General features: G+C 39.1%; 1 protein-coding gene across 1 annotated transcript in view; it reads right to left on the reverse strand.

The window, feature by feature from the left end:
- The window catches only part of CFAP54 (cilia and flagella associated protein 54), a 376749-nt gene that overhangs the window by 48081 nt on the left and 315012 nt on the right, over nt 1-13656 (reverse strand). The window contains exon 67 of the mRNA XM_044679160.1: nt 5970-6076. Within this exon, the coding sequence (XP_044535095.1) occupies nt 5970-6076 (107 nt within the window). The remainder of the gene's footprint in view (nt 1-5969; nt 6077-13656) is intronic.

Raw genomic sequence — 13656 nt, forward strand, 5'->3', positions numbered from 1 at the left:
AGAGAGGAGGATCAGTGGAATAGACTTGGGGTAAGTGACATCAGCAAGACAGTGTATGATAAACCCAAAGAGCCCAACTTCTGGGACATGAATCCACTATTTGACAAAAACTGCTGGGAAATTTGGAAAACAATATGGGAGAGATTAGGTCTAGATCAACATCTCATACCCTACACCAAGATAAATTCAGAATGGGTGAACGACTTGAATATAAAGAAGGAAACTATAAACATGTTAAGTGAACACAGAATAGTATACTTGTCAGATCTATGGGAAAGGAAAGACTTTAAAACCAAGCAAGAGTTAGAGAAAATTACAAAATGTAAATTAAATGGTTTTGATTATATTAAACTAAAAAGCTTTTGTACAAACAAAAACAATGTAGTCAAAATCAGAAGGGAAACAACAAATTGGGAAAAAATCATTACAACTAAAAATTCTGACAGGGGTCTAATTACTCAAATATACAAGGAGTTAAAGCAATTGTATAAAAAATCAAGCCATTCCCCATGGATAAATGGGCAAGAGACATGAATAGGCAATTTTCAGGTAAAGAAATCAGAAGTATCAATAAGCACATGAGAAAGTGTTCCAAATCCCTAATAATTAGAGAAATGCAAATCAAAACAACTCTGAGGTATCACCTCACACCTAGCAGATTGGCTAAAATGAAAGAAGGGGAGAGTAATGAATGTTGGAGGGGATGTGGCAAAATTGGGACATTGATGCATTGCTGGTGGAGTTGTGAACTGATCCAGCCATTCTGGCTGGCAATTTGGAATCATGCTCAAAGGGCTATAAAAGAATGCCTGCCCTTTGATCCAGCCATACCATTGTTGGGTTTGTACCCCAAAGAGATCATAGATAAACAGACTTGTACAGAAATATTTATAGCTGCTCTTTTTGTGGTGGCAACAAACTGGAAAAAGAGGGTATGTCCTTCAATTGGGGAATGGCTGAACAAACTGTGGTATATGCGGGTGATGGAATACTATATTGTGCTAAAAGGAATAATAAACTGGAGGAGTTCCAGGCGAACTGGAGAGACCTCCAGGAACTGATGCAGAGCGAAAGGAGCAGAGCCAGAAGAACACTGTACACAGAGACTGATATACTGTGGTAAAATTGAATGTAATGGACCTCTATACCAGCAGCAATACAATGACCCAGGACAATTCTGAGGGATTTAAGGTAAAGATGCTACCCACATTTAGAGGAAGGACTACAGGAGAGGAAACATTTAAGAAAAACAACTGCTTGAACGCATGGGTCAGGGTGGACATGATTGGGGATGTGGACTCGAAACCACCACACCAATGCAACCACCAACAATTTGGAAATTGGTCTTGATCACAAGGACACATGACAAAACCAGTGGAAATGTGCGTTTGCCATGGGTGGGAGGAGTGCGGGGGGTGAAGGGTAAAGTAGGAGCATGAATCATGTAACCATGTTAAAAATGATTATTAATAAATGTTTAAATTAAAAAAAATATTAAGGATACACTCAGGTGTCTTGATTTGCTACATTTCTTAGAAACTTTTAGGAAGCAAAAATGAGATTCCCTCTTTTTCCTGTTTAATATTTACATGGCATAAACTGTGGATACTCTTAGATATACATTCATGAGGGCATATGGCCAAACCAGGACCATCAATAGAAATTGTAACAAATGTGAAATAGGTCCTAATTTCTATATTATGTTGATTATTTCTGTTTGTGAATACCAAATGCCCAGGTTTCTTTACCATTTCACTGAATAATTGATAGTCACTGAATAATGGATAGCTTACACCATCTCAAAAAATAGCCTTTGTTTTATTATGTTTGAGGTCTATGCCGAAGAATCCTTCAAAATGAGAACCACAGAGCAGGAAGACAGCTCCTCAGGGAAGAAAGGAAGGGGAAACTTCATAATTTAGGGAATTTAAAATTTAATTCAAGAGCTATTTCTTGAGTGCTCCTGGTGTGCAAGGCACTACACTAGGCACCAGGGAGGAAAGAAAGGATGCAGAATGTGACATTGCATGGGGATAGCTCATTTATTGTTTTCAAACAACTCTTCCCCCTTCCATGGTCTCATCAGACACACAAAAACAATAACAATAATACCCAGCAGTTAGATAGAGCTTTAGGGTATGCAAAGCATTGTATATGCTTTATATCTCCCAGGGGCTATTGATTTTGTTCCTCACAACAACCTTTATAAGGCAAGCACTATTATCCCCATTTTATAGATGAGGACATGAAAGTGATTAAATGTCTTGTTTGTGGTCAACACAGAGGTAAGAAATGTCTCAGAATTTGAACACAGTTCTTCCTGTCTCTAAGACCACCACCTTATCCCACTGCACCAACTAGCTGCCTCAGCATGCTTCACAGGCAAGGAAGGATGGCATTATCAACCTGCCTTCCAGGGTATTTATTGTGGTTGAGTCGTTTTAGTTGTGTCTATTTCCTCATGATCCCATTTGGGATTTTCTTAGCAAAAAAAAAAAAAACAACAACAAATTTAAAAATGGAGTTCACCATTCCCTTCTCCAGTTCATTTTTCAGATAAGGAAACTGAGGCAAACATATTCAATGACTTGCCTAGGGTCACGCAGCTAGTAAGGGTCTGAGGTCAGATTTGAACTCAGGAATTTGAGTTTTCCCAATTCCTGGTTTAGCACTCTATCAGTGCCTCCTAGTTGCCACCCCTTACTCATTTTTTTTAAACCCTTACCTTCCATCTTAGAATCAATACTGTGTGTTGGCTCCAAGGCAGAAGAGTGGTAAGGGTAGGCAATGGGGGTCAAGTGACTTGCCCAGGGTCACACAGCTGGGAAGTGTCTGAGGCCAGATTTGAACCCATGATTTCTCATCTCTAGGCCTGGCTCTCATCCCACTGAGTCTCCTCGCTGCTCCCTGCTCCTTACTGTTACAGAGTAGATTAAGAATCAAAGTCAGTCACTTAATAGCTAGTGATCTGTGTAGTTAGGACCAGATCATAAATCTTCCCAAAGCTATTGTGACATTCAAATGAGATATCTGTAAAGTACTTTTCAAACCTTAAAGCACTACACGAATACTCTAGCTATCAGTATTATTATGATTGTTATATTATATTATATTATTATTACTCAGCACTCTGTGTGCTATGCCACTCTGACTTTCCATGTTATAATTATAATGTATAGTCTTCATTCATGAAGGCTATGTAATCACCTTGGAAGAAAGGATATGAAACATGCAAATTATATTCTTGGTCAGGGTAGAAGGAGGGGCCTAAATACAGGGAAGTTTAGTTCAGATAGTAGAAGTTTCCCAGCCTGGGTTCCAGGAGGACCATGGGAAAATCTCCCCTATCATAAGATTTGTAAGACTGAGTCAGGTCAAAAAGTGAGTGGCCAGACTGAAAGGAAAAGAACAGCATTTAGTTCACTAAGGAAGACTTTGAACTGATAGCAGCTTTAGCATCCTAGGATATACGGATTGGCCTTTGCAGCTTTTAAGGATCACCTAAAAAGTACATAGCCAATGAGCTGCATCCTGTGACAGGAAAAGATGGGGGGAGTATGTAAGCCTTGGGGGTCACAGGACTTGCTCATGGTCACTTTTGTTCCTGTGGGAAATGCTTTTCTCTGTAGTAAATCTTATTAAAATTCCCTGTATTGGGGGCAGGTAGGTGGCTTGGTAAATTGAGAGTCAAGCTTAGAGATAAGAGTTCTTGGGTTCAGATCTAACCTCAGACACTTCCTGGCTGTGTGACCCTGGGCAAGTCAGTTAACCCCCATTACCTAACCCTGACCACTCTTCTGCCTTAGAGCCAATACACAGTTCTGATTCTAAAGTGAAAGGTAAGAGTTTAAAAAGAGTTCCTGGTATTGACAAGAAATCTCTGAGAAAGTGAAGGCTCCTTGTAAAATATAATCATTCTGGTTCATGCTATTTTAGAAATATGAACACTATGGTTTTCTTTCCTTGGTCCCACAGAGCCTTTGGGGAGAGCAGTTCCTCCAAATGTACAATATTCAGGTTCACTCATCTCTTCCACAGCAATAACATATTATAATAGGAGTTTGAGCAGTCACAAAGGATCCAGGAAGCAGGTAACTCTAGATTGGCCCTTCATGGATGAGCAGAATTTGGACGAACAAAGGCAGTGGGAAGTGAGAAGACATGGCACGAGTAAAGATTCAGGGACAACAATGAGCAGAGGTATTGTGGAGGGAGAGAGAAGTTTGGAGACATCCGGCTGGAAAAGATGGTGCCGGTGACCAAGTTTTGATGTGATTCTCTAGACTAGCAGGCTCCAAATTTGCTTTGACTGCTCATTCCATCAGTAAAACCATCCTGAGGACCATCTTCCCACTATGTGTACCTTTGCTTACTCATAAATAACATAATATTAATAATTATGTGACAAAACTCACACAAAAAGTAAAAAGATAAAGATGAAATGAAACTGGATTCCAGAAGCAACAGTCAGTGGAGTTTATTGAGTAGGGGAACAAGCTGGCCAGACATGCAATTAAGAATAATCACTTTGGCAGCTGTTGGTAAATGGATTGAAAAGCAGAGGGATCAGTTAGGAAGTTATTGCAGTTATTCAGGCCAGAGGAAGTGGCAACCTGAACAAAAGTGGTGGCTGTGAAGTAGAGGAAAGATACCAACAAGGAAATGCTAGCAAGTATTTAAGAGATGTACAGTATGGAGCCAGTGTGGTGGCTCAGTAGATAGAGAGACAGGTCCAAAGAGGGGGTTCAAATATGGCCTCAGATGCTTCCTAGCTGTATGACCCTGGGCAAGTCACTTAAACCCTACTGTCTAGCCCTCACCACAAGGGAGAAGCCTTGGTACCTTAGTCTGATTCTAAGATAGAAGGTAAAATTTTAAAAAACTGACAAATGCACATTTTAAAATTTAATCTGTATCAATATTTTCTCCATCACTTTCTTAAGTCTCATCAGTCAATGAAACAAAAAAAACCAACAATCTGAGTTGTAGTTTGCTGATTTCTGAGGTGTAAACACTCACTGAGAATTTTACATTGACAAGAGTTAGTTCAAAATAGAAATGATGCCTATGAAGCAAGTCATGGCCAGATATGGCAATTGATTAGACCTGTGCAGTAAGGAATAAGGGATAAAAAATGTCTGAGACCACTGCTCTGAGCAACAGAGGAGTTTACTGAAAGTTACTGAGCTTTGGCAAGAAAAAAAAAGGCAAAATATAGCCCACATAATCATCCTGCACTTACTGGATTGACTGACCACTGTGGTGTCATGAAAAAAGTGCTGTAGGGCAGCTGGGTAGCTCAGTGGAGTGAGAGTCAGGCCTAGAGACAGGAGGTCCTAGGTTCAAACCCGGCCTCAGCCACTTCCCAGCTGTGTGACCCTGGGCAAGTCACTTGACCCCCATTGCCCACCCTTACCAATCTTCCACCTATGAGACAATACACCGAAGTACAAGGGTTTAATTTAAAAAAAAAAAAAGTGCTGTACATGGAATCCAGAAGCCTAACATTAATTAGTTTTCCAGTCCTGGACAAGTCATTAAAAAAAACAAACCCAAACCTTACTTTTCTGTCTTAGTAAACTTTTCTGTCTTAGTAACAACTCTAAGGCAGAAGGGCAAGCAAGGCTAGGTAAAGGGGGTTAAGTGACCTGCCCAGGGTCACACAGCTAAGAGGAAGTGTCTGAGGCCAGACTGGAACCATGCCTGGCACTCTATCCACTGAGCACTTAGAGGGCAAGTCATCTTTACTTCTCTGGGTCTCTGCTTCTTCAACTATAAATGTTCTGATACAGAAGCCCTAAGATCACTGGCAATTTAATATTCTCTTCTAGAAGAATTCACTTTCCTCTTCATGTCTGTCTTCAACAAGGGCACTTCTCTACTTGACTAAAGCATCAGTTCCTGCCTAAAAGATGCCCAAGATAAACTCAGTGATATTATAATATTGCAGATAAGCTTGCTTCACTTACTTGTTCAGAGGAAGCCACAAAAATCCAGGAAATATCGAGGAGATAATGAATTCATGGATATCATTAATGTTGACAGGTTTGGTGTTATAGGCATACAACAACATGACCTGTAATGAAATTAAAAGGCATGTAAGAAGGGCAGCTGGGTGACTCAGTGCATTGAGTCCCGGGTCTAGAGATAGGAGGTCCTGGATTCAAATCTGGCTTCATATACTTCTTAGCTGTGTGATACTGGACAAGTCATTTAACCCCCAATTCCCTAACCCTTACTGCTCTTCTTCTTTGAAATCTATACACAGTATTGATTCTAAAAATGAAGATAAGGGTAAAAAAATAACAAAAAATAAATGGTACATTTTACAATTTAATCTTTATCATTAACATTTTCTCCCATTGCTTTCTTAGTATTGATTCTTATTATTGATTCCAAAATGGAAGGTAAGGATTTTTTTTAATTAAATTTATTTATTATTAAGTGTTTTTCCAAGGTTACATGATTCATGTTCTCTCCCACCTCTTGGAGCTGACAAACAATTCCACTGGGTTATATATGTATTATCACTCACTACTTATTTCTATATTATTCATTTTTGTAATAATCTTTTAAAACCAAAACCTTAAATCATTTACCCAAACAAACAAGTGATATATTCTGCATTTCTACTCTCCCAGTTCTTTCTCTAGATGTGGATAGCATTCTTTCTCTTAAGTCCCTCAGGATTGTCCTGGATCATTGCATTATTAGTAACAAAGTCTATTACATTTGATCATTCCATAATGTTGCAGTTACTGTATACAATGTCCTCCTGGTTCTGCTCATTTCACTCTGCATCAGTTCATGGAGGTCTTCCCAGTTTTTATAGAAATCAAGTAGTTCATTATTTCTTATAGCATAATATTATTTCATCACCCTCACATACATAATTTGTTCAGCCATTTCCCATCAAGAGACACCCCCTCATTTTCCAATTTTTTTGTCACCACAAGGAGTGTGGCTATAAATATTTTTGTATAAACATTTTTTTTATCTTTTGAGGTACAAACCCATTAGTGGTATTGCTTGATCAAAAGGTATGCATTCTTTAATTAATTAATTAAGAATATTGGTATGCATTCTTTTAAAGCCCTTTGGGCATTATTCCAAATTGCCTTCCAGAATGGTTGGATCAGTTCACAATTCCACCAGAAATCCATTAGCATCCCAATTTTGCCACATCCCCTCCAACATTTATTATTTTCCTTTACTGGCCAATCTGCTAGGTATGAGGTGGTACCTCAGAGTTGTTTTGATTTCCTTTTCTCTAGTCAGGAGGGATTTAGAAAACTTTTTTTTGGTGATTATTGATGGTTTTGATTTCTTCATCTGAAAACTGGCTATTCATATCCCAAGGATTCTTTTTTAGTTTAAAAAAAGGCACATAAGCATCATACCAAATACACCCTCTGCTTTTTTCTTTTCTCTTTTTTTAACTGGATGGCATTGAAAATGTGAGCTCTTTTCTCAATTTCATCAAAACCTCATTGACCTACTACTCCTACCTTGAATTTCTGATGCACTGATACCTTAAATCAGTAGACTCTGGGTTTGATTATGTTAATCAAATGATATGAGGCAATATTGTAGTTTAGTGCCTTGAGGGCTGGTTTTCACAGCTAGGAAGACCTAAATTCAAATCCTGCCTGACATATACTGGTTGTATGGCCCCAGGGTAGTCACTTATATTGTCCATGACAATATAACTTTAATCAACTGAACACCAAATATTTGTCAAGCTCTTTATCATGTGACTTATCAGTGCTAGGAACTGGGGATTCAGAGTAGAAAACAAAATTGTCCCTCCCTTTGAGGAGCTTATACTCCTTCAGAGAAACTTTCATGTACTTCTAGATACAAAATCAATAAAAGGTAATCTGATGGGAAAGTCCTAGCCATTGGGGAAATCAGGAAGGGCTTGGTGTAGGAGCTTTGAAAGAAACTGAAGAGGCTCTAAGAGGCAGAGATAAGGAGAGAGGGAGTGCGCCCCAATTGCCTAGTACCTATTACTCTTCAGTCTTGGAACCAATACTTAGTAGTAGTATTGATTCCAGGATGGAATGTAAGGGTTTTTAAAATGAAAAAGTGGATTGTCTTTAGACATTCTTGGGAGTGTTAAAAGGCTTGTTTGTTACCTTAAAAAGTTGGTTGGCTTCTTATCCCTGTTGGCAACAAGACCAGAAATATTACTGAATTTTTAATAGCAACCAGTTCTGAGAGTTGAGGGTTAACATGAGATGGCACCCTGACAGGACCAATGGGAGAGGCAGTGAGTGCTCAAAGATAAAAGGCAAGGTCAGTATTCTAGGACTGTTGGCTTCAAAGAAGCAGAATTACCACTGAGTTGCAGGGGACATTCAGCCTGCAGAAACCACCAAAGGCACAGCTAGAGGGCATGGCAGCCAGTAGCTGAGAAGTATAGGAGTGAGTTCAGCCAGAGATGAAGAAGCAGTGTGTCATGACTGACAAGAGAGTTGGAAAAGAGCAAGACTCCAGAGCAAAACTTCCTGGCAAATAGCTAGAAGGATTTCTCTCATTCTCTTCTCAAGGAGACAGCAATCACAGGGCTGCTGAAGCAGGAGGTCTGTCTCCCTGCACCAGGCACCAACATCCTATGTAGAATAACAGCTTGGAATGGCTGGGGGGAGTGCAAATTTCTCTGTCCCCTCCTGTCTTGTATTTAAGCCTAATTTCTATCCAAAGCCCGCTCAGGGTATCACTTCAAATTCCTCACTTATGGGTGTGGGTGAATGCAAATGAGATGATATGTTTGCAAACCTTAAAGTGTTGCATTGATGTGAGTTATTTATTATAATTAGTATTGATGCCAATGGAGCACTTTGGGCATGGTCCCACATCCATCTGTCTCTTGGCTGAGAGAAGACTTCAAGTCTATTATTATCGGGACAATTTACCAGCCATTTGTCTGTTTGTGATGGGATCCAAACTAAGAATACATTCTGAGCAAATTTCATCCCTTTCCCATTTATTTATGTACAAGGCACATATTAGGTGAGCAGCAACATGGAATAGAACAGAGGTTCCCAAACTTTTTCATCCACATACACTTTCCATAAACCTTCTAGCCCTCTCTTCAGTATGAGAGGAAATAAACAAGAGTTCATCATGTATAGACATGTACACAAGAAGTCAAATAAAGAGATTAATTAAAGGACAATATAGTTACTTAAATTTTCTTCAATTCCCTCTTTTAAAAAATAAAACCTCTACCTTTTATCTTAAAACAACTCCAAGATAAAAGGATGAGGGCTGGGCAATGGGTGTTAAGTGACTTGCCCAGGGTCATACAGCTAGAAAAATGTCTGAGGCTAAATTTGAATCCAGGTCCTCCTGACTCCAGGTCTGGTGTTTAATCCATTGTGCTAAATAGACATTTCTCTCAATACCAAAACTTCTCAAACCCTGGAAGGTAGTGGTTCTTAAACTTTTCTGTGTCCTGGACCTCTTTGGCAGTCCAATGAAGCCTAAGAACCCCTTCTCAAACTAATGCCTTTAAATAAAATATATAGGATTACAAAGAAAACCAATTATGCTTAAGTATAGTTATCAAAAAAAATTTTTAATAAGTTCGTGGAGAGAGTAATGCTAACCCAATTTGGAAACCTTTGGTAAACTGCATAGATAACTGGCCTTGGAGCCAGGAAGATCTAGATTCCAGCCCTAACTCTAACATACTGATTGTTTGATCCTAGGAAAGTTTCTTAGCCTCTTAATATCTCCCAGAAACACTTGGGAATTATTAAGTTATAGGTTAGTTGTATGTATTGGGGGAAGGAGATTTGACACTGGGAGTCACATACACAGATACAATCCTATATCACAACATCCTCTCCACTACCTCCCCTTCCCCGCCCCCCCCCCAAACACCTCCACTATAAATCTTAGCTCAAATAGGCCATGAAGCAATAGAGAATCCTGCTTGGAACAAAGAATATTGCCAACTACTTAAAATAAATTCTCAAAATAAGTGGGAGGGGAAGGAGGCAATAAGAGATAAAGATAGAAGCCCTTGGGCTGATCTGAACAACAGCAAGGCCAGAATATATTTTCCAGTTCTTCACTGACCTGGATGATACAATTTCAGAGTAGAAGAGGACTTTTCTGGGGTTCTTTTAGGGTAACCCATTCTTCACAGCAATCTCGACCTCTTCTTGAAGGCTTCCAAAGAAAAGGAAGCTACTACCTCTCAAGGTAGCTCATTCTTCTTTTCTATAGCTCTGATAATTAGGAAGTTTATTCCCAACATTAAGTCAAAATTTGCCTTTTTTTTTTTTAAACCCTTGTACTTCGGTGTATTGTCTCATAGGTGGAAGATTGGTAAGGGTGGGCAATGGGGGTCAAGTGACTTGCCCAGGGTCACACAGCTGGGAAGTGGCTGAGGCCGGGTTTGAACCTAGGACCTCCTGTCTCTAGGCCTGACTCTCACTCCACTGAGCTACCCAGCTGCCCCTTAAAATTTGCCTTTTAAAAATTTTCCCCCACTGTTCTCTATTCTGCTTTATGGGATCAGACAGAACAAGTCTAATCCTTTTTACTTTCAAATATCAGAAGAGAGCCTCTGTGTCTCCAATCTCAGCCCTGCCCTCTCCTTCCCCCATCCCAACCCCACCTTAGTCTTTTCTAGGTTAAACATGCCTAGTCATTCAATCAATACTTATATAGTATGAGCTCCAGAATCTTCCCCATGCTAGGTGCCCTTCTGTGGATTCTATCTTCACATCAGTGGTATCAAATACCAATAGAAAAGCCCACTTATTGAATTAGATCAGGGATGAGCAACCTTTCGAGCTTGGTGTGTCAAAATTCGCCAAAAAAATGAGCATAACTCTGGCGGGTGTCACTTTGAGAAAAAAAAACCATAATTTCACGATATTTTTAGTCTTAATTACAAAAATGTATAATTATAATATATAGTTGTATTTAATAAACCCAAATAGGTAAATTAATATAGGTAGAATTGTTAGCTATAACAGAGTGTCTACACTACACTACAGCAAATGTTTCATTTTCAGCATGCGGCTCCATATTTCTCTGTATGTGGCCACATGCGGCCGCATGTCATCGAAAATGGCTGCTACGTGTGTCAGTGCTAACACGTGTTTCATAGGTTTGCCATCACCAACTTAGATGGTGTTAATTTTTGTTTTTCTATGTTATATTTTGGGGGCCCACTGGATAGAATGCCAGGCCTGCAGTCAAGAAAGACTCATCTTGAACAATATGGAAATATGTATAGCATGAAAGCATTGGTATAACCTATATCAGATTATTGGCTGCCTGGGGAAAGGGAGGGAAGGAGTGAATCTGAATTGTAAGATATCAAAAAACAATTGACAAAAAATTATTTCTATGTGTAATTGAAAAAACTTAAAAGAAAAACATTTTTAAGAGAAAAAGAAAGTCAACTTCCTAAATTCAAATTTAGCCTCAGACATCTACTAGCTGTGTAACCCTAAGCAAGGCACTAAATCCTGGTTTCCTCAGTTTCCTCATCTGTCAAATTAACTGGAGAATGAACTGGCAAGCCACTCCAGTATCTCTGCCAAGAAAACCCCAAATGAGCTCACAAAGTATCTTATAGGACTGAAACCATCAAACAACAACCACTACAAAGGGAGAGCTCTTGGCTATTGGCCATGGTCCTATCTTGTGAGCAGCCTGGGCTCTCTCTAAAGTGAGTACACGGAACACCAAACTATGAACACCAAACTACTATGTACTCTTTTCGGACTCCAATAGCTAACTCCTTCTCTTGAACTTTCACATTCTATCCTTACTCCCTCCATGTTGTGAATTCACATATCCTGAATGGTGTGGGAGCTGGGGGTGGGTTTCAGGCACTGACTAGGGTCTCCTGGTTTATAACTAGGAAAGTTGGGCTTCATTTATCTCTCTATGCAGCAAAAGTTTTTTGTTTTGTTTTGTTTTGTTTGCCAAAATAGTTGAGCCATCTAGCCCTGGAGGTTAATGAGAAGGTTTAATCCACAAAACCAAAGAATTTCAGTGTTTGAAGAGATCTCAAGGTGCTAAGAAGTCCCGCACACATCCATGAATGGTGACCCAGGTTTTGCAAAAAGATCTCCAAGGAAAACCCTGGACAAGTCACTTAACCCCCATTGCCTAGTCCTTATTACTCTTCTGTTTTGGAACCAACACAAACTATTGATTCTAAGAAGGTAAGGGGTTTTTTTTTGTTTTTTGTTTTTTTAATATATAAGGAGAAGGAAGCCACTTCCCTCAATCAATCAACTGAACAACTCACCAATCATCACTTATTAAGCTGGTACTGTGTACCAGCTACTTTGTTTGGTGCTGGGAATACAAAAATAAAAGGGAAACAATCCTCGGGTAACGGATTCCATTTTTTGACTGTTCCAATGAACAAGAAGTTGTTCTTGACATTAAGTTTAAATGTGCCTCTTTTTACCTATTCTGCTCTTTGCTCCTAATTCTGTCTTCTGGACCAATAAAGAACAAATCTAGTCCTTCTTTCGTATATAAGACATTGACCACTTCTACCTTGAGTTTTTTCTTCTCAAAGTTCCCTTATTGGATAGTATCTGAATCATAGCTATTTTTAGGATTTTCTACTTTAAATCCTAAGGAATAAAATAGTAACACTTAGAAGTCCAACCTTATCCTAGCCCCCTCTCTTTCCTCTGAGTATCACTGCCCCACCCCACCCCACATTTAGATCCTAACTAGAACTATTAGAGAAAGGATGTGAATTCAATCTAATAAATTGTTAAAATCTGCTGGGATGTGACTGGTTGAATGATGGTGCCAGAAGAGCATTGATTAAAGGTTAAATGTCAGCCTGGAGGGAGTAGAGTATCCTATGCATGGGTCTGTAGACTAGTTCTGTTTCAACAATTTTACCAGTGACTTGGTGATAAGTATGGATGACTATACTTATCAAAGCTGAAGGAAAAGCAAACAATTTGAATGACAGAACTGGGATCCAAAAATATTTCACCAGGTCAGAACAGTGAACCAAGACTAATGAAATGACATTTAAAAGGGACAAGTCTTTCCTACACTTGTTTAAAAACAAACCTACATATTTGTGAGATGAGGGACACGTAGGCAGATAATAGCCTATGTGAAAAAAAATACCTAAGTGTGGGACATGTGTCAAGTGTGTGGTAATGCTTAAGTCTAGCTCCCCTTCTGGACTTCAAAACAGAAATCAATATGCCAAACAAAATAAGAACAAAAGAATGTAGAATATTATAGAAAATTTAGCAGATAGAGGAAGAGAAAGAGAAAGAAATTCTTACAAGAAGCAGTAGAACGGAGGGAAAAAATGAGTAAGCACCAGGGTCCTCTTACTCTGCTATACCCATATACTTCTTTTGCCTTACCTCCCATTCATTTTCTTTCTAGTCCTTAGTGGCCACTTCTATTGCCACTCCAATCACCAGTTGCTAATCCATTTTTTTAGTCCCTGATTAATGTGGGGAATGAATCGGCAATTGACAAACCAAATCACACTAATGTGTCTAGGATAACCACAAAAATTAAATTATGTTTCCCTTCAAAATTTACAAAATGCTTTCCTCATAGGATTCAGAGATGGAAAAGATAATGGGGATGACATGATCTAAAATCCCTCATTTTTCAGGTGATTAT

Source organism: Gracilinanus agilis, chromosome 5 (assembly GCF_016433145.1).
Source record: "Gracilinanus agilis isolate LMUSP501 chromosome 5, AgileGrace, whole genome shotgun sequence".
Taxonomy (NCBI): domain Eukaryota; kingdom Metazoa; phylum Chordata; class Mammalia; order Didelphimorphia; family Didelphidae; genus Gracilinanus; species Gracilinanus agilis.